The 22,263-nt window shown below is 40.5% G+C and overlaps 2 protein-coding genes across 3 annotated transcripts in view; one reads left to right on the top strand and one right to left on the bottom strand.

Moving 5' to 3' along the window:
• Positions 1-15,398, top strand: part of CRYBG1 (crystallin beta-gamma domain containing 1) — a 236,533-nt gene extending 221,135 nt beyond the window's left edge. Inside the window, exons 17-22 of the mRNA XM_037842265.1 lie at positions 532-661; positions 3,728-3,867; positions 5,165-5,288; positions 5,657-5,815; positions 8,140-8,302; positions 13,705-15,398. Of these exons, the coding sequence (XP_037698193.1) occupies positions 532-661; positions 3,728-3,867; positions 5,165-5,288; positions 5,657-5,815; positions 8,140-8,302; positions 13,705-13,793 (805 nt within the window). The 3' untranslated portion in view covers positions 13,794-15,398. The remainder of the gene's footprint in view (positions 1-531; positions 662-3,727; positions 3,868-5,164; positions 5,289-5,656; positions 5,816-8,139; positions 8,303-13,704) is intronic.
• A 1,436-nt stretch (positions 15,399-16,834) lies between these two features.
• The window catches only part of RTN4IP1 (reticulon 4 interacting protein 1), a 52,063-nt gene continuing 46,634 nt past the window's right edge, over positions 16,835-22,263 (bottom strand). For both annotated transcript variants that reach the window (XM_037843530.1, XM_037843531.1), the window contains one exon: positions 16,835-16,962. In XM_037843530.1, the coding sequence (XP_037699458.1) occupies positions 16,855-16,962 (108 nt within the window). In that variant the 3' untranslated portion in view covers positions 16,835-16,854. The remainder of the gene's footprint in view (positions 16,963-22,263) is intronic.

The following is a 22,263-nucleotide window of genomic DNA, read 5'->3' as shown; positions in this document are numbered from 1 at the left end:
AGCCTGATAAATTATCACCATTTTATCAGTAATGCTGAGGCCCAGTGACTTGTATAAGTTACTCTGGTATTTTGAATCCCGGCACAGTGCAGAGGCACTGGAGAAGAGGACAGAGAAGTATGAGGGAAATTTGGCAAGGACATCAGTAGACCTCTTTGGTGACTTACTAGCTATGAAGGTTGAAGGAGGATTATTCAGAGATGGCACAAGGGTTTGCAGCTGCATAACTGGGAGAACAGTGGCATGCATGAGAGGGGCAAGGATGTTTGCAAGGTGGAGAAGTACAAACATGGGACAAACATGGGTATAGAAGTTTTATTTCCTAAATACAGAGTTGACAACTGACTCATTATGAATATTAACTTGTCACAAGATACAATGCAGTAAATATATTCAGGTACTTTTAAGGAAAGAACACTGTTAGCCACAAACATTGTGTTTATTTTATAGCAGACTACCTGTAAAAATAAGACTTCTCAAATAGGAGTACTCACAATGCTAATTGTGTGTGTGCACTTTTTCCTACTGTAGCTGGGTTGCATATGATGGAGAAAATTTCACTGGTAATCAGTACGTATTGGAAGAAGGCCACTATCCCTGTCTGTCTGCAATGGGATGCCTGCCTGGAGCAACTTTCAAGTCTCTTCGTTTTATAGATGTTGTAAGTATGCCAGCATGGATGCGAACAAGTAGTCTTAAACTGTGAGGCAGAAAAATCAGTTGCAGTGAAGCTTTCCTTCGTGGCACTTTTTGATCTCTGTTGAAGATCTTTAACATCTAAATTGCTTTTGTTTGCTTGTTTTCCCGGCATTCAGGTGCTGAGCATTGAGAGTCCTGGTGCAGTCATCATGCGTTTGTTCAAAGCCCCTCTCCTGTTTTGTTTCTTTCCACTTTATGTCTCACCCTACTTCCATTCCTCTCCCCTTCATAGGCACCTCTTCTATGTGTTTGGGATACAGCTTGAATATTGTAAAATTTATGTTTTTAAAAAAAATCTATACATAGTCTTAATTTTTATTAATAGTATTATGCAATAGTTCTCATCGATAGAATCATCACTCAATACTTACATTAAAAAACTTTCTAAGAGCTGTCCATTTGGCTGTGTGTACATCTAGTTTATTTATTCTAATTGATACAAGTATTCCATCACTGTATTTTACTTTTTAAACCTCATACATATATCCCTGTGGACCTGTGTGAGAGTTTCCTGGGGATATGTATTAGAGAGGAATTGCCACATCTCATGCAGTGGATATGCAGTTTCACTAAATACTGCATATTTTAGACTCCCTCTGGCAGTGCGTGAGGATTCCTGATTCCCACATCATGGCCATTGCTGAGTACTCTCTCACTTCCTCGTTTTTGTCCCTTTGATAGAAGGGATAAAGTAATATCTTGTTGTGTTAATTTGTGTTTCTCTATTAGTGTGGTTGGTATTTCATATACTTATTAACCATTTGGGTTTCCTGTTCAATGAATTGCCTATTTCTATCCTTTGCCCAATTCTCTATTCAGTTTCCTGTCTTTTTTTTTGTTGCTGTTGATTTGCAGAAATTCTTTAGAGATTTACAGTCAAATGACTTCACCCAGTTTATCACTAATCTAGATTATAAGGTACCATTTTGTGCTACCATTCTGAAACAGAAATCCTTCATTTTGATAGTCAAAGCAGTAGTCAATAGAACAAATAATACTCAGATGTTAAAGTCTAGATGGTTTTGGAAAATTTTGGATGTTAAAGTCTAGATGGTGTCTGTGGTTTTGGAAAATTTTGTTAGTTTCGGTAGCTATCTTGAATAAAAGCTTTAAATTTGTGTAGTTGTTGATTTTAGTTTTAAAGGTAGGAAGAATATATGTGAACTGGCTTTCTCTCATCCCTTCCTGCCTATTTGTATAATTAAAATGTTGTTCTCTCTTGAGATATGAAAATAGTAGCAGTGAGCCATGGAATGATGTGGTAAGATTCATTAGCTTACAAGTATTAAGTAACTAATTTATTAATTTAATCTGCCTAGAATTCTAAAATCTATCTACAAGTATTTGGGATACAAACAAAAATAAAAATTTCAAATGCCTTCCCTCAACCAGAACTTGACATATATGCTCACCTCACTCTGACACTTTATATATGATTTCCTTTTAAGTTTTGATTATGATTAAATAAACACCTTACCCATATTGAGAATATACATCTTAATTGTGACTTAATACTTCAGAATTGTTTGATTCTTGATATCAAACTTGACTGTTGTATCAGTTAGGGTTCTCTAGGGAAACAGAACCAACAAGAGATATCTGTAAATATAAGATTTTATAAAAGTGTCTCACGCAACTGTGGGGATGCATGAGTCCAAATTCCATAGGACAGGCAACGAACTGGCAACTCCGATGAAGGTGTTCGATGAACTTCTCAGGAAACGCTTCACTGGCTAGCCAAAGAAGAAGTGAAGGTCCTCTCTCTCTTCCTTAAAAGTCTTCAACTGATTGGATTAAATCCAGCTGATTGAATTCTCTCATTGTGGAAGACATGCCCTTCGTTGATGTAATCAGTCACAGGTGCAGTCAGTTGACTGATGATTTAATAAACCAGCCTTCTGGTTTATTAACCAGCCACAAATGTCCTTGCAGTAATGGTTAGGCCAGTGCTTGCTTGACCAGACACTTGGACACCATCACCTGGCCAAGTTGACACATGAACCTAATCATCACAACTGTTTAGAACGTCTTTAGCATGCTATCTCAGAGAAAGGTGCAAAGTAGTAATACTGCTACAGTTTTTATCTTGTTTCTTTCTTATTTGGTTTCCTTCTTTTGTGCTTTGTATAACCTAATTCCTTGACCATACAAACCACCTCTACACACTAATCTGCTTTGTTTCCTGATCTTAAAAAAATCCTTTCTTCAAGTCAAGACACATCATATAATTGAAGCAGCAAGATACCACACCCTTGACAGAAGACTTTAAGCAGGTGGAGAAAGAATGGTAAATCCCCAGATGTTTTTGTGGTTTTTTTGATGTATCATTAATGATCTTAGGAGTATTAGTATTAGAGCTTAGTCTAGGATCATAAGGGTTTGTATTTTGAAAAAACATACATAAGCTGCCAAGTTTTTATTCTTCTGAAAATCAGTGGAGTTTTGTGCTATTGCCCTTTAAAATGGTTGGTGGTGAGCATGAGTACACAGAATATTTGTCTTATTCACAATTAAAACAGAAAAAACACACATACACACACAAGAAACAAGGTAACTGAAAATACATACGAGGGGAAGGTTGCTTGGTTAGGAAACACGACTGCACCACTAGGCCACTGGGCACTAAAGACAGCCACAGCCCCTGACACTCCCATTTCTGCCCACAGCTTTCCAGTCCCAACTTGTCCCAATAAAAATGGCTAAATTAGGGGGAAAAAAAACATTGGAAGTGCTGATATTCCAGGCATTTACCCATTCCTTTGTGCCTGGGATTTTTTTTTCTTTCTGCTTTATAGCCAACCTGCCTTTCTATTCAATGGGAAAACTTCTGTCCCTACATCCTTCCTCTTTTAGCTCTTTTGGTCTTTTTAGCTTTGGAGTATATAAACACTCCGACTTCTTGGGAAAGGGAATTTATGAACAGACCAAATCTGGTGAGATCTTTTGATTTGTACTTGTAACAAGATGATTTTCACATAAGTTTGAGTTATTAACATAAATAAATAACATTATTTTTGTTCCTAAACAGGAATTTTCAGAACCAACAATTATTCTTTTTGAAAGAGAAGACTTCAAAGGGAAAAAGATTGAACTTAATTCGGAAACAGTTAATCTCCGACTCCTAGGATTCAGCACACGGATCCGCTCTCTTCAGGTTATTGGTGGCATGTGAGTGAGTTACCTACAATAAATTGATTATTTTGAAAAATTGAGTTTGATCAGATCACTTTCAGTCATTCTCTCCTACATTAGCTTAAACTAATCGACATGTAACTCCATGTCTTCCATAAGAATTAGTACTTACATGCTTTCAGAGTACATTTTTCCCATTGGGAAAAGTCACATCTCTTTTTCCAGATTTTTAGTTTCTCTAAGATAAGAACTTTGTGGACACAAGTGCTGAACAAATTTACTGAATATACTTTTTAACTAGTAAGAGGGAAAGAGAGAGAACTGATTTCTTCTTATCCCTTTGATTTTGGAGCTAGAGATTAAGTTTCCTTTGGTTAGGGGTGACCTGCATCTGCTATGCAAATGATTAAGTCAGCTTGGAAGGATTTTTCTCAACTTTGAATAATTGTGAAAGAATAAGATACAGAAATGAATAAGGGCTATCAATGTGTAATGTTTTTAGGAAAGTATTTTTCTTTCACAAAAACAACAGGTACAGTCTACCTGTATGCATCAAATATTGGAGGAGAATATAACTATTTAAAAAATAATTACGGAGTATTAGCATAATAGAATTATAGTTTTGTTTTTCAACAGGTTTTAATAATATTTTGTTTTTATAGTAAGCTGGTTAAAATAATAACATTTTAAAGTTCCAGGATTAAAAGAAGAGAGCATTCTCCCTTGATGTAATAGAGCAGCAAGAGTGGAGGGTTGTTGGGTTACTTGCATGCTCGTTGTGTGGTGAACCTTTCTTCCTTAAGTGGACACCAGGCATTTCTGGATGGAAGAGATCTGAGTATTTTTAGAACATGTCTGGATGTGAGGAAGATTACTTTGGTTTTAAACAAAAAATGTTTTAGCTTTTTATTTTTTAACTAACACGTTATCTCTTACCATGTGTCAGACACCAAGAACTTTACAAAATATTAATTATTTAAATAACTTAAAGAACCATTATTAAAATCAAAGATGTTAATGAACAGCCCACAGGAAGGACTGGGCTGCCCCACTAAAACTACCTAGTTCATTGCCTTATTGGAGGAAAAACCTATTTTTCTTGAAGAACAGCTCTTTTTGAAACAAAAACTCATGTATCAAGAATTGCTATTTGTCAAGAAATGGCTGCTTTAAGTGTTTAAAAAATAAAGCAGTTTCATTTTTTCCTTTATGTCCATTTAAAGTATAGAGCTTAGTCTAGAAGTTGGAGGCATTACGCTAAAAATAAACGTAATTGGGGCCCATTGTCAGATGCAAATTTCCGCTGACTGTAGTTATCTACTTCTTTTCCCAGATGGGTTACTTATGAATATGGCAATTACAGGGGTCAACAGTTTCTACTGTCACCAGCAGAAATACCTAATTGGTATGACTTCAGTGGCTGTCGCCAGATAGGTTCTCTACGGCCTTTTGTTCAGGTATTTTTTGCTTTCTTCATGTTTTAAACAAACTTTTCTCTGAAATTTCTTTCTTGGTGAATACAGTGCATCGTCCTAGTTTTAAATTTAAGTTTGAAATCCACTCCCACCTCCAACCCACCCCCTGAATTTGGGCTCCGTTTCTGGTGCAAAGAGGTTGTGGCTGCAGGACCCCTGTCCGAAGCACTTCTTTGAAATTTTGTCAGACTCTTCTCATTGATAAAATACTAAAACCTCTGAGACTCTTGGATATACTAGTTATCTCTAATGCTCACCTCACCTTGAATTCTGCCCCTGATTTGTTGCTTGCTGGGTGATTCTAACAGTTCAACTTATATGTGACTGCTGCTGGGGTTCTTGTCTTCTAGAAACGGATTTATTTCAGACTTCGAAACAAAGCAACAGGGTTATTCATGTCAACCAATGGAAACTTAGAGGATTTGAAGCTTCTTAGAATACAGGTCATGGAGGACGTTCATGCTGATGACCAGATCTGGATTTATCAAGAAGGATGCATCAAATGTAGGGTGAGCTTTTAGGATTAGACACCAGTCTAAATCCCTTTGCTAGCAAGTGACTCACCCTTTAATGTGCTTTTGTTCTTCAAGTAGATCCTATTTCACAATTCCTAGAACATTTTCAGAAATGTTTGAAGTTTTTTCATGAAAAGATTTCTTGGGTCTTATAGGACCAGTCTAGAAACTTAAAATGGGAGGTAAGTCTAGCACTGATCCAAGATAGAATATTTATTCTTGATTCTTGACTAGTAATAGAGAAAGAAGTGTCTATATTACTCTCCCCATTTTCCTTAATCTAATTGTTACAGAAATAAGCTATAAACTCCAGCTCTATCGATAAAAATCACTCTTGGTTTGTTTCTGTTTTGGAGACTAGGATGAAGGGTAAAAAGATGCCAGATACACAACACAATCCATTTTCATGGTCACAACTCATAAAATGGAACAATGGCCCAATCTCACTCTCACATCATTTCTGGCATAAAAGTCGTTTAAAAGCTGAAGATAGTAAGATTTTATGAGAGAAGCTCATGCTTCTATTGTAGATATTCTTTTGTAGTCCTTGATTTTATGGGCTTGACTGTTGCTCAATTTTTTTAAAACGTGGTGCCTGATGAGTCAGCAGAAGGCACACAGGGAAAGGGAGCATGACTTGTTAATTGTGTCTGTTGTGCTTGAGGGAAAATCACCATTTCAGTAAACAGAAGTAATATTTAGATATGCATAGAGGAAACAGCAAGAGAAACATAAATAGCTGTAATATAGAAGCGTAATAAGCAGCTAAAGTCTACCTTTGAATTACTGTAAACAATTCAAGAAAATGGTATCTTTCAGCAATTAAACATTTCATTGAGGTTATAAACAACTCCTAATTCACTAGGTCAATGAGAAAATGTCAAGTTTATCCTAGATTATCCACAATCCAGACTGTATAGAGTACTACACTTTTAGTAAGCATTTTCTAGAGCATTATGTGTTAATGTCCCGTGATCTCATACATTTTTTTTTTTTTTTAAATCATCATTTTATTGAGATATATTCACATACCACGCAGTCATACAAAACAAATTGTACTTTCGATTGTTTACAGTACCATTACATAGTTGTACATTCATCACCTAAATCAATCCCTGACACCTTCATTAGCACACACACAAAAATAACAAGAATAATAATTAGAGTGAAAAAGAGCAATTGAAGTAAAAAAGAACACTGGGTACCTTTGTCTGTTTGTTTCCTTCCCCTACTTTTCTACACATCCATCCATAAACTAGACAAAGTGGTGTTTGGTCCTTATGGCTTTCCCAATCCCATTGTCACCCCTCATAAGCTACATTTTTATACAACTGTCTTCGAGATTCATGGGTTCTGGGTTGTAGTTTGATAGTTTCAGGTATCCACCACCAGCTACCCCAATTCTTTAGAACCTAAAAAGGGTTGTCTAAAGTGTGCATAAGAGTGCCCACCAGAGTGACCTCTCGGCTCCTTTTGGAATCTCTCTGCCACTGAAGCTTATTTCATTTCCTTTCACATCCCCCTTTTGGTCAAGAAGATGTTCTCCGTCCCACGGTGCCAGGTCTACATTCCTCCCTGGGAGTCATATTCCACGTTGCCAGGGAGATTCACTTCCCTGGGTGTCTGATCCCACGTAGGGGGGAGGGCAGTGATTTCACCTTTCAAGTTGGCTTAGCCAGAGAGAGAGGGCCACATCTGGATCTCATACATTTTTAAACTAAAGGTAGAGTCACTTCAGAGAAGGACATATACAATCTTTGCATCCCTCTTTCCTTTTTTTTTTTTTTCCTTTTTATTGATTGATAGCTTGCCTTTTTATAAAATTTTAGACTTTGCTCATGAAGGAAAGACAAGAGAAACTAACAAATGCAATTCCAACACTCTTTTAGCCGCTCCAGTGCTACAACTGTCTTCAAAACCAGAGGTGTAGTCATGTATTGGAGGGGGCAGGCGGGGCAGAGGTGGATGTGTTTGGAGAGATTTAGCTACAGACTCAGCCTCAGATCATGGTCATTTCTGAGAGGGGAAAATAACACGATAGGCTTCCTTTACTGGTGAGATAGAGAATCTCACAAAGGGAGAAGTTTCTTACAATGGACAAGAATTGGGAAATTTTCCTGCACTCAAGTTATCTGGAATAAAGGGCATAAATATTTGTTGTCTGATTTCAGTAACCTTGGCTGAAAGCTGAAATGTCTTATGTGGGCTAAATGAAGCTAGGAACTAAGATACTTTTAAAAGTCAATTTACACAGGGACTAATTGCTCAGAGATTTAAATGTGTATCCATTTCTAAGAATATTCTTCTCCACTATGCAGATAGCAGAAGACTGCTGTCTGACAATTGTGGGCAGCCTTGTAACATCTGGCTCTAAGCTGGGCCTGGCCCTTGAACAGAACGCCGACAGTCAGTTCTGGAGCATGAAGTCAGATGGCAGGATATACAGCAAGCTGAAGCCAAATTTAGTTTTAGATATCAAAGGTAAGGACCGTTTCTTTCATTGTAATATGTCTTTCTTTGGTGAACTTAAGATATATATTAGCTTTTGAAAATGATGAGTATGTTATTAATAATAATAATAATAGAGCCCCGACTATGTGCCCTGCACTCACTGTGCTAAACACTTTACATGCCTTATCTCATGTAAAGGGGGATATTTGTTATTTACCACCCCACTCCCCATTCACCCCCCGCCCCATTCCTTTTTACTGTCAAATAAACCAGGGCTCAGAGGAGTTAATCATTTGGCCATGATCTCACACCCAGAAGTGCTGAGCTGAAATCTGGACCTGGGCTGACTTCAAACCATTTGTTTTATTGTAACAGTGTTAGACTAAAAATCATAAGCTAAAAGACTGTGATCTCAGTCAGTATAGTTGGTGGTTCTCATGTATGTACACGTAACCTTTCATTGAAAAAAAACAAAAACTATAAAGCATTAAAACAAACAACACAGCCAAGAGGTTTCAGTTGAACATGAGTTCAAATCAAGTTAATTTGGAGCAAACTGGTCTTGCTTGGGGAAGAAAAAAGTAGTTTAGAAAGTTGTCCTCAAACTTTATCTGCATCAGAATCATCTGGTGGGCTAATTACACAGCTTGCTGGGCTCCCTCCTCAGAGATTCTGATTTGGTGGTTCAGTGGATCTGGGATGTGGCCCGAGAATTTGTTTTTCTCACAAGTTCCCAGGGGATGCTGATGCTGCTTGTCTGGGGACCACACTTGGAGAACTACTGATAATAATTTAAAAACATAAAAACAGGGGAGAACCTAAGATGGAGGCTAGGAGAGACAGGGCGAAAAAACACCTCCATGAAAAATACTAGATAAAAGCCAGAAAGTGACCCAGAACACCAGTTCCAGCAATGCACCAGCTGGACAAGTTGTGCTAAATCCACAGGGACCGTGCACTTGGTGAAACCGGGAGTCTGCGTTCTGAAACAAGTGAGTAAGCCACTGAATGTCCAGCAGCCACGCTGCGGTGTGGGGAAAACGAGGGTTGGTGTTTGGAAGAGGACTAGTTCTTTTTTAAAAAAACCCAAAAGCGGCTGCAGATATAGCAGCGAAAACCGTACAGTGAAGCACGGCAGGAACGGTCTGTGCGAACGCCTCAAAATCTGGCATGGTAGATAGCCTTTCGTGCACCTGCTGCTAATTGTCTCAGAGCGAGGCAGACAGATGTGAGCCAAAAGGGAAAAAAAACACGCCCCTTGCAGCCATCTTCCCAGCAGGCTGGGAACGCTCCTGCCTGGTGCAGGCACCACAGCCCAGAGCTGCACCAAAAAGCCCTGTGTGACAGTGTTTCCAGCAATTGCACGTACACGCCACAGTATCGGACGTGGACAGTAGCCTTTTGTGCACCCACAGCTAATTGTTCCAGAGCTGGGAAGGCAGAGCTGTGCGAAAAGGGGGAAATTAACACGCCCCATTCAGCCATCCTTTCAGCAGGCTGGGAATGCCCCTACATGGTCCGGCAGCCCAGAACTTCCCTTAGGGGACAGCGCGCACTTGTGACGTAGTACAGCCTTTCCTCAGCAGAGGCCCTAGAAGGGCATGGCTTGGAAGAGGGACCCACTCGGAAATCCCAGGGACCATACGCCAGTACCAAAGACTTGTGGGTCAGCAGCAGAGACAATCTATGGCGAGACTGAAATGAACGTTTAGACTCTTGCTTCAGACTTAAATCTCCAGGAACACCTGGGAGGTTTGATTGTTAAAGCTGCCCTCCCTCCCTAATGGCTCAAACACATGCCCCACATTCAGGGCAGACAGCACCAAAAACACACCCAAACTTGGTGCACCAATTGGACCCCACAAGAATCAGACCCCCACACACCACAAAGACAAAGTTGGGGAGAACTGACTCGAGGGGAATAGGTGACTCGCAGATGCCATCTGTTGGTTAGTTAGAGAAAGTGTACGCCACCAAGCTGTAGATCTGACAAATTAGAGATTGGTTTTTATTACAATAAAAGAACCCTATCAAGTAAAGCAAATGCCAAGAGGCCAAAAACAACAGAAAATTGTAAAGTATATGGTAAAACCAGTATATGGTAAAACCAGATAACCCAAACCCAAACACGCAAATCAAAAGATCAGAGGGGACTCAGTACTTGGAGCAGTTAATCAAAGAACTAAAGACAAACAATGAGAGCATGGCACAGGATATAAAGGACATGAAGAAGACCCTAGAAAATGCACCAAGTGCACGGTCACTGTGGATTTAGCAGACCTTGTCCAGCTAGTGCATCGCTGGAACTGGTGTTCTGGGCCACTTTCTGGCTTTTATCTAGTATTTTTCATGGAGGTGTTTTTTTGCCCTGTCTCACCTAGCCACCATCTTAGGTTCTCCCACATACAACATCTTAAATCATTGCTAGAAAGTGGGCTAAATTTTACTTTAATCAGGATACTGTAGGTCAGTGTCATAGTTAAAAATTAAGATGTAGGGGTAAAGAAACAGCTGTAACCTGGTTTTAAATAACTTTTATGGATAGTGAGAATAAGCCTGAACATTTGCATCAGGGGCTTTGGAAACTGAAAGGGGAACAGAAGTGGCTCATTCACTTTGGATCATCTCCCTGGGGTGGAGTGGCCAACCTGCTCAACAATGGATTAGAATTCACAGAGGCCCTGAGAAGTTGGAAGGGTGCTCAGAGGCAAACATTAAATTTAATGAAGGCAAAGGCAGAGTACCACACTTAGGGAGCACAAACTACGATATATAACTACAGACCAGATGGGGAACAAAAATCATACGTTATATAAAAAGCAAGTAAGACCCTTAGATATAAGGTATATAAGATACCTTATATATAAGATATAAGATATATATAAGATATAAGGTATTCAGAAAATGAATGGTAATATATTATATACCTCCTTCACTTTACATTTGGCACTACAAACTTGTCATTACATAAACAGGTAATTTGTTCATGTTACAGATGATCTGAGATTCAATCTGGTCAAGAATCACTGAACCAGGCTTTTCTTGATCTTATTTTGATCAACTTTGTTGCATGGGGCTCCTCAGTCTATGCAAGATAGTTTCAAGACCTCCAAAGAAGCTGAGGAAGTACGACTGATGGAGTGTAGGAAATGTTAGAAAATTTAGGATAGTTGGCCTCAAAAGGAGATGGCTAAGCAAACCTATAGATTCATGGTTCTTACAAATGGGATACAGCTTCCTTTGTCCAGGGTTTTAAGGTCAATGTAATCCTTATGAGCAAGTCTCGTACAGCATTTCCTCTTTTATTCTTTCTACATGTATTTGTCAGGTACCTGCCACGCGGCAGGCTCTGTGCTAAACACTAGGGGTACCAAAGTGAAAAAAATGGACACTACTTTGGCTTCTTGGGGCTTACATTCTAGAAGCTTCAAGAATATAGGATTTTTTTTTCTCATTTGCTACATCAGGGAAGGAGCAGGAGTAAGGAAACCAGGCTTCTGGTCTTGGCTCTGGCATGAACTGACTTTTAAGAGGTTCCTCCTTAAGGCTTCAGTTTAAAAACTCTTAAGATCCCTTCCTAAAATGTGTTACAAGGTAGTTGAGTGCCTTTCGAGTAAGAATGACATCCTACTGGTATCTAGCATGGTAGCTGCAGTAGTCAATTTCTCGTTAAACAAATTTACAGGTCTCTCAGAATGTAGGAGAATGATGCCATCTTGTGGACACCAGAGAGCAGGGCCACACATCCCACATGCAGTGCCAAGTATAAGAACATCTCTCCTCTTCGGTGCACTTAATAGGAGACTATGACTTTCATTAGCTACAACTGTTGAATCATTCGTTACCAATTAAAATTGTCATGAGATTTATTAGATCAAATGTCATCTCTCTATCCTATCTCCTGGTGTTTGGGGAATGAGTTGTTGTGGTAGACATTCACATATTATTCCTTCACCAGACCACGAACATAAGGGCAACAGTGGACTCTCATTCATGCTAATTTTAAGGAACATCAGAAGTCTGGGACGATTTTGATTCATCCTCCTGCCTTTGGGCAGAATTCAATTATTTCTCAAGAACTTTCTAGTTTTCATGATTCTATTCAGAATTATGATATTGTATATACCAAAGAGTATTTAAGATACTATACTCTTGAAGAATATAAGATATTGTGATCTTCAGATAATACTTGCTGAAATTTCAACGGAGTATATTGTGTGTGTGTGTGAGATAGGAAGGGAGTGGGTGCTGGGGGTGGGGAGGCGATTATTTTTCCCCTGCAAACCTAGACAACCCAGGGCCCCTGACTGTGCCTGATACCGTACCTAGCTGTGTGGAGGCTCTAGATTATCAATCATGATTAAACAAATTTCTTACAAGGGGAGTATAGGAGAATTTCCTTCCCTAGATCTGCCTAGATCTATTGTACAAGTTTTTAGACCTTTCTGATATTTTATAAATGCTTTAAAATAGAATAAGAATATTTATTATTCTTGGCCTGAGGGTAAAGCATGGTTTCAGTACCATTCACACTTACATGGCATCTAGATGCAAGTATTTTTCTTTTGATGGGGTCTTTGGTAATAATAACCTTGAGGCAGAGACTTATGCTAAAAAAAAAAAAAAAAAAAAAGGCGTTTGAAGGGCTGTTTATTCCACACTGGGAAAAAAATCATGAAACTCTTTCTTTTGCTAATAGTACTTTTCCATTGAAAGGAGAAGCAGTGAGACTTTTCAAAACTAAAATATCTGAAATATCCAGTAAGCACCCTTGAAAAATCTTACAAGCATTCTAGTGGAAGGGTATTTACGGAGCTCCTCATACTAGTTTTACAGTGCACTGAAACTCACCAGCTTAAGTGCTATAGCTTTTTGTACGCCAAAACCTGGGAGTTACCAATAGTGGGATTGCTACCCTGTCCATTTTCATATTTCTGGGTACCATTCAGACATCGCTTTGACCATTTAATACATTCGTTGTTCATGCCAAAAAATGTTCCTTTAATATCATACAATCTTAGTAACTTTCCACTACGACAAGGTTTGTCTGCTTTTTCTACCCTGCCATCTCAAATCCATGATTTCACCACTGAACACATTTTACAATTTCATTGCTCTTTTTCCCTTCTCTAGTTTTCCCTGTTACTCCCAATTGTAGACATCTTAAGTATACCTGTGGGCTAACTTTTAACAATTGAATAGAAAGAGAGTCCCGTGAGGTAGGATCCCTGTGTGAAGCTGCTGGTGCCATGTGACGGGACATTAACAGACTAACCTGCAGCAGAACGACCCTCTTATCCCATGGACGCCTGTCAGGGTTTCCCTCCCTGCTTTGTTTCCTCGAGGCAGGCAGCTTGCCACCTCACAGACTTTAGTCATGCCGGTTACCAGCAGCACATTTCCTGTTGTTATTTTCCTTTTCTTTCTTTCAGGAGGTGCACAGTATGATCAAAATCACGTTATTCTCAACACTGTCAACAAAGAGAAGTTTACCCAAGTGTGGGAAGCCATGGTCCTATAAACCTGAATAAAGAATACAGGAAAAATCTTTCTGGAGGTCATTCCAGTCACCTTATTTTAAAAAAGGGCAATGCTGATGGAAGAGCTAAGAAGAAAAGATGGACCTACTACTACTTCAATAATGCCAAATTCAGTTTTGAGTCATCCTGCCGTGACCATGAGAATTGTCTCATGTTTTCAAAAGACTAATAGTTTTAAACCAATGATCTGTCATTTTTTCATTCTTGCCTTTCATTTCCTTTCAGTAGTTACGAAAAACAGGTTGCCTCATTAGCAGCTTTGGGGTGTTTATAAAAAAAGTTATATCAAGACTTCAAAACTATGTACATTTTAAATTATTTCGAAAGATGGCGACACGAGAGAATATGAACAAATTTACCAACCTTGGGGCTCTACAAATTCCTTACATTTTAAAAGAGTAGGATAAAAGCTTATACTTCTAATGTAGAGGACTGTTTAGTGTCTGAGAAAAAGTACTTTATTGGGCTTATAATTTTGGTTCATGATCTTACATTTTCTAGAATCATTAATTATGCTGTACAGCAAAGTTGGGGAAAGCCTTTATATAATGCAGACGTATTTTAAGGAACTGAGTAAATAGAAACAAAACACTATTTCCTTTCAGTTAATATTAAAACTTAGTGAATTTACAAGATTGCTTATCCATGTCTGCTAACATTTATTAGCAGGATTTGGATTATTTTAATTCATTCTTGGGCTGCCCTAGAACATCACAAAGGTCGATTGTTTAAGGACTCCCTTACAGATGCTCCTGGAAGAGTATTACCATGACCTAATTTATTAGCCCGAACTTCCTCATCTACAGCTAGTGCTGAATCAATGTTGGCAATCCTTTGTCAAACTCAGGTCTTCCAGCCTCATTTACTGCTCTCCTCTCCAGCTTCATTGGCTCAAGGATGGTGCGGGGCTGCCCCCCCTGTATTGTTCCACAACCCTGCTCCTGGGCAAGACTGCTGGTGGACAGCCTCAGGATGGAGGGCACTTGTGACACTTCTCATAGCAAAACCAAGAGGTGTGGAAGGCTTGAGAGAGTGACCAGCAATTTCTCCAGAAAGTGAAAGAAAATCGAACTCAAGGGATGTTTGTTGGTCAAACCTTAGAAACTCCAGAAGTCCTGAAATGCAGCATTTCAAGAATGAAAACTGGAAGTGTTTAGCTGCTGACAATACACTGGCCCATATGATGCCGTTCACTCTGGGTTCTAGCTTTGAACAAGACTGTTAAACTTTCCTTAAATACATTCTTCCCCTCTGGTCCTTATTTTCTTGTATTCTTCATTGGTTTTCTTGTCACAGGTAGAGAAAATGTGGCTTCCTTCTCATCTGTTTAAGTGTGTTTCTAATTCTAAAACTCTGGTTCTCTCTGGAGTCCATGTTAGGCAATTATGGTCATCAGAACAGTTTCTCTTCAGTTTTAAAATGACTTTTAAACATGTATCACAGCAGCAAACAGGTTGTGTCTTGTTCTTAGCATATAGCGCTGAGTTTTAGGCCTTTTGTGCCTATCATACAAGATGGTGGGGTAAGACATTCTATAATAGCCTGTGTTGAATTTATCTCTTGAATAAACTTGTTTGCTAACTGTATTGATGAAATCTAATAGTCCATTCAGTAGCCCGCATCTAACACTTCAGAGAGTCAGCTGGTAGATTAGAAACAAATCAGTCAGATTAGAACAAGGCAGGTATGAGGGATGCTGGGCCAACAGTGGGGAGAGTTTCGCCGACCACCTTTTCTTTCTGGACTTAAGGGTGAAAGGGTACATTCCCCTTTACTGAGGCTGACATGAGGGTAAGTGACCTTCTGGCTCATCTACCCTCCCTCAAGTTTTTACTCCTCACTGGAGCTGAGACTGTTCCAGGTGGAAGTCGAGAACAGCTGGTATTTACAAGAAAAAAAACATTTTTTCGTAAGTTTGTACTGGCAAGACCAGCAGTTCTCTCTCCAGCACGCTACCAAACAAGTACCTGATAGGGATCAACCAAGTAGAAAGTTATACAAAACTGAGGTGTACACCAAAAGCCAGAAGCTAGTATCTACGCTGCAGTAATGGGAGCGAGTGGACAGAACGTAAGGAACACTTACCTTAGACGAATGAAGGGACACACTGGAGATACAAAGACCACACCACACTACTTTACTGGCAAGATACCTAAATGGAGGCATTTGAGGGCAGAAACTGGAGAACTTTAGGCCCCATTGGAATGGTTCTGATTTCCATGGAAAAGCTCTCAGAGAAACATATTTCAGTTGTTGAAAGAAGCCCAGCCCCTGTGCAAAATTTAAGGGTTTTTAAAATGGTGGTTGAAACTTTAACTCACCTTTCAGTATTAAAAGAGTGAACAACTGACTCACTGGCCAGATTTTTATATATAACTCTAAGAGATTCAAGAGTTCTGAAGGCTGTTAGGACATTAGGAAGAATAAAAGCAAAGGAAAATTTTGGCCAATTAGAAGACTGCTAATTAATTAATTCAAGAAGGAACTAGCTTTAAATAGGCTCTTCATGCTGCCATTCACCCACATTCCCCAAGTTTTAGAATCTCACAGACTTTAAGATAAAACAGTTTGAGCTCCTATAAGGAAAGGTACCATAGCAATTTGCAAAGCTGATGTTAAAGATGAACAGTTTAAAAAAAAACAAAATTAATAAGCAATTTAACTTTGAAAGACCAATGCTGATATTTTTGTATCATGTCTTACTTAACTTGTGTTAACTTGAATCCGCTCAACAGACATGAAGGCACAGATATATCTGGGGCAGAAGTTACACCAAAAAGCACTTTGGGCAGGGCAGAGTGATATGCAGAGGGTGGTAGTGGGCTATAAGATTGATGTCTGTGTCCAGTTCAGAAGACAGAAAATTACTGGCAGGGAGGTGGGGTTTTTTTGTTGTTGTTTATTTTTTGTCTCTTTTTAAATTTACAACACAGAATTTATAATCTAATCTGGGAAAAATATTTGACAAAGAATGGGTAGAAAAAAGTTTGAGCCCAAAGACAACAAATAAGAGAGTCAGCAATCACTAAACTGAGTATTTATTTAAACTACATTAATTACGGTCTTTCCGCGTGCATGTCCTCTTTCTACCTTCAGGAGGGCTTCTGGAACTTTAGAAAAAGGAAAAGTTTGTTCAATAACTGGCTGGATCTGTAAAACACAAGAAGAGGTTGACTGGTGTACAAAAAAAAAAAAAAATACATTTTTTAAGGGAGATAACTTCTGTAGTTTCTTTAAAATGTCTCTCCAGGCCCATCTCCCTTGGGTCTTTGCCCAGTGCCCATGCCACACCTGATGCACCCACTGGACTGCTCCTGCCTCACCTCACCTCCTCTCTCTACGGCAACCCAATTTGAATGGTGCTTACTCAATCTTACTTCTGTTCTTGGCTGTCCTGTCACTCTCCTAACTCACAATCCTCCAAAAGCTTCCACCAAGCCTGGAATTGAAAGGCCATCTCCATCCCAACCAACCTCAGCCCTTGTATGGGCTCTATGCATCACCAAAATGGTCTACTTGTCATTCTCTGAGCACACTAAGTTTGTGCCTCTGTTCATACAAGAGATCAGCCCAGAAATCCCTCCCCTCTGAAGATTCTTTCACCCTTCCAGCCCTTTCCTGATCCCTGTTTACAGTGGTCCTCCCTCCGAACCGCTCCAGGATTCGTGTGGCAGAACCTGTAGCTGAAAACTCATCTTAGCCACGCTGTTGTGTATGGTAAATACCAAAGGAGGTACGGTGTACCAAGATCCTTGCCAAATGTAGCTCTGTGGCCCCCCCACAGACAATGCACAGAGCAAGAATAGTTTTTTTTTTTTTAATTTGTTAAATGTTTGGCATATCTATTGAACAACAGTGCTTAAAGTATACATGGTTTCAACTACCTTTTGAATCCTCCACAACACCAACACAAACTACTACATAGCAGGGGCTTAAAAAAATATAGCTTAGGTGAACCGTTAAAATAATTGGTAATCAAGAGTCTTCTGTGGGCTCTCTGGGCTTCGGGAGAACTTGTCCTAGGCTGCAGCTGCCCTGGGAGGCTTTGCTATACAGCAGAGCAGCTGGTTAGAATTTACAGGGAAGCCAACGCAGCCAGCTCATAAATGCTTGAAGGCTGTTTGTTCTGTTAATTATACCATTAGTGCTGCCAGCACCTTCCTTCTGAATTTAGGTCCCAGTTAGCCCCCTCTCCCCATGTAAAAATCCAAGTAACTCTTCATTTTCAAAACCTCTAACAAAAATCAATTATCCATTTGGTATTTCAGTTGCCTACCTCCCAGAGCTCCAGTGGCAGGGATAAATTGTCAGAAGGTATAAACAACTCATACATTTATGGCCCCTCATCTTGCACAATAGGAAGAGGTGCATAAGTAAGTATGATACTTTGTTCTTGTGGTGATGTTCAGATGCATCTGTTGCACCTTCCTCTGGTGTGACACTCACAGCCAGACATCAGAAAAGCTTCTCAGACTCTAAAAGGTCCCTTCTCCAAAGAGCCAAAAATTCTGTACCCACAAATCACAGTGAACTCATACTAAAAGTAATAGCTAGCACATAATTGTCCTCACAATGTGCCAGGCACTGTTCTAGGACTCTGTACATTTTATCTTATTTTATCCCCATCACCACCTTAGGAGGTAAGTACTATTATTATTCCCATAAGAAATTAAGGCACAGAGTTAAATTAGTTGCCCAACATTACACAACTGCTAGGTGGGATGGTGGGATTTGACCTGGCACCAGGGTATGTGTTCTCAGCACTGTGCACAGAGCCTTCCATATATCATCTGCTGCTTTCTATGCCTACACCTAAAATCTTGAAGAAAGAAAAGTAGCCAAGGATTATAGTGATTTATCATAGTCTGCATCTTGGTCTGCCTCCCATGTGCTGAGACCATGCACCGCAGATCTGGTCTCCAGGCCCGGGGTCTAGGTCTGAGATGCAGACAGCAGGGTATGTGTGCCAACACCCTACCTGCCCCCAAGGAGGACACCAATGATTCATATCCATGGTCCTCTCCAGCAAGCTGAGTATGCCCTCAGAATCTTCTTCAGCTCCACAGTCACTATTAACTGAGCTAAGCTGGCTTCTTAGATAACACCTATTTGCTCTCTCTGGTTGGTAAGAGTATGGAATTCATTAACAGTTGTTTCCTGTATGGATGAATGAAACCTTCTGGATCCACCACTCTCTTTAAAGCCCTGGGCTTGAGAAGAAATTACCCGAGTGCATGCTTACCATGCCCCTCACATCTCCCTTAGAACAACTAAATCAGAGTCTCTAAATAAGCTTCCAGGTGATTTTTATGCACACTAAAGTGGGAATAACTGCAGCCTTTTGCCTTGTTCCTAGGTTCCCTGACTTGTAACACACACATATATTGATCCATTCCACAAAGACTAAGTGTTTTGCCTTCGAAGTGCTGGGCACCACTCCAGAGCAGGTACACAAAACAGGCACCTGTGAGATCAATCAGAAAAGAAAGGAGGCAAGAGCATCAACTCATCACTGAGCATCTGACACTACAAAACCAACACAGCAGCGCTGTTACCACGGGTCACAAAGGAACCCTGGATCCAACTGCTCCACTCCAGAATGAACTGTCTAACCTCATGTGGCTATATCACTTCAAAACTCTGACCGGAAACACAGGTCCTGAACTGATGACACAAGCAGTTTGCAGTTACTGCACACTTTAATCCGGCTGGTCAGGCCTATTGTGGCAAATAACCCCAGAGGGCTGACTGTGGCATAATGACTCATTCAGCTATTCCTGTAAATGGCAATGAAAAAAAGACTTTCTATTAACAGACAGGCAAATGCCACTGTTGGCTGAATACATGACAGCAAATGGAGATTAACTGGACAATGAGACAGTGTCTACTTACAGCCTCACGTCAGACCTAAAATGCTTGTTTGTTAAGGACAAAGAGATTAGAGTTAAAATTCATAGAGGGGAGAGAAAGGTTACTCACAGAAAAGTGGGGACCACTTATGTGATGACACTGCTATCGTCCACCTAGCACAGGGAGCCTGTCAGAACCCAGGCTCAACACCAGACTTCCTGCCACACAGAAAAGGGCAGACTCGCCACCAACCAGGAGATGCCCCTACAGCAGCCCTCATTTGTACTCGTGGACCGAAATGCAAGAATGGGGTTCTCCCAATTGTGCCTTGCCATCCTTAAACAAAGGCTAGACAAAGCCAGGCCCCTGCTGCCCTGTCATCCCTTCCTTGAGAACACAGGACAATGGGAGCCTCAATCTCCCTGGATGTGGAGATTGTAGCAGCTGCTGGGCAAGCCTCCCTCCCTCTGAGGCAGGAACCCTAAAGGGAAGAGTGAAGAAAATGCCTCTCAGTAGAAGAGCATGGGAGGGCTGGTGGAGACATCCTCTTGGCAGGCATGGCAGCAGGCAGAGAGGTTTTTCCTCAATTTCCATTTTCCCAGCAAGAATCAGAGAAGAGCAGAGCTAAAGGGATCTTAAATATCTGAGTGAGCCTAGTTTGATAGGTAAGGAAACCAAAGCCCAGTTGGTTAAGTGATAAGCACAAGGTGAAAGCTATTAGCAGCAGAGCCCAAATTAGGATTCAGGTCTCCCGATTTCAGGCTGCATGGGTTGGATGCAGCCTGAGGAAGGGGGAAGCCCTGAGTTATAGTTTGTTCAACCTCTTCCCCCAGACCCTCAGCCTCCTTTTCCAAAGGGATGGAAATGGCAGACTTCAGAGGCTGGGGCATGTGCAGAGAGTGACAGATGACAGACACCAAGGGAGATCTAAGGTGTGAGTCCAAATCAACATGCCATGCGGACGGGACCAGGGGAGGGATGGCAGGATCACTGTCCCAGCACTACCTTTTGGATGGGCATGCTGCTGACCTCTGATAGGTTCACTACTTCCAGGGTCAGGTGGGGGAGAAGAGGAGATAAGATGAGGACAAAAGAAAGATGGGAGTTTTGTGCAGATTTGGTATTTCTGAGGAACTGCCTGTCCCAGGTGGAAAACTCAATGCTGGAAGGCAGGTGGTGAGTACATGGGGGTGCTTTGCAAGGGAATAAATGTTCCCCTTCTGGAAAAGCATCCAGGATTGGTCCCCAGGTCTCCCTGAGAAAAGGCTCTCCTTCCAGCTAAGGTGAGAGAGGAAAGTTGATATCCATTTCCCTACGGAAAAAATTTGAGAAGAATCAGAAAAATTTCAGTAGCACGAAGGCTATGAGATTCATGAGATACGTGCCACATCATGGCAAGATAATTCTCTTCTGGTGGTCCTAGGAATTCAGCCCCTATTTATTACATTCTTCCTATTTAGAAAACATCCCATTGCAAATAAGCAACTTAAATTTTGGAATGTAATTCATTGCTAAATTAGGGCCTGGTCATCTCAGAGGGCTCTCGGAAATCACCTACCACATGCTTTGTTCCATTTTTCTCTCAAGTTACACTGTCCAATCTGGTAGCCTCTAGCCACACGTGGCTATTTAAATTGAAATTAAACAGAAGTAAATATAAAAACTCAACCCCTCAGTTCCACCAGCTACATTTCAAGTGTTCAACAGCCACATGTGGCTAGTGGCTGCCACCCTGGCCAGTGCACAGAGGCCATTTCCATCACTGCAGAAAGTTCTCACGGACAGCACTGCTCGGAAGGTAACTCAGTGTGCCCAGCACACCTCTCTCCGCCCTACCGGGTACAGCAGCGTGTCAGTGGGCCTTCAGTAAATGTGTTCTCAAGTGAATTCAAATAAGTTACAAAGCAACTATTCTGATGCTGGCTAGAACAAAGAAATAAACTAAGAAATCTGTATCACTGCTCAGCCAAGGCACTTGGCTGGCCACCTAGGATCCTGAAAACACCTGTCTTTAATAATTACATGGAGAATATATGTATGAAATGAAATCCTCAAAAAGACAAAGGAGTACAAAGAAAAATCTCCCTTCCATACTTGATCCCTGGCCACCCAGTTCCCCTCCTAGAGGTAACCAATATTTCAAGTTCTTTTTATCCTTTTGAGATATTCTATACACTGTGGTGGGCAGAATAATGCCCCCAAAGATATCTATGTCCTAATCTTCTGAAGTTGTGAATATGTTACCTGACATGGCAAAAGGGTCTTTGTAGATGTAATTAAGGTAAGGATTTTGAGACAGGGAGATCATCCTGGATTATCTGTGTGGGTCCAATGGAATCATAAGGTTCTTGTAAGAGGGACACAGGAGGATAAGAGTCAGAGAAGGAAACATGACGATGGAAGCAGAGGCCAGAGTGATGCAGGACCATGAGCCAAGGAAAGCAGGCAGCTTCTGGAGGCTAGAAAAGGCCTCCAGAAGGAATATACCCCTGCTGACCCATTTTGGATTTCTGACCTCTAGAGAACTGTAAGACAATAAATGTGTGTTGTTTCAAGCCACTAATAGGAAACAAACAAATGTTCCTATAAGCAAATGTATAT

This window comes from Choloepus didactylus, chromosome 7 (genome assembly GCF_015220235.1).
Source record: "Choloepus didactylus isolate mChoDid1 chromosome 7, mChoDid1.pri, whole genome shotgun sequence".
Taxonomy (NCBI): Eukaryota; Metazoa; Chordata; class Mammalia; order Pilosa; family Megalonychidae; genus Choloepus; species Choloepus didactylus.
Note: the sequence above shows the minus strand (reverse complement) of the source record. Positions and strands in the feature narration are given on the sequence as shown.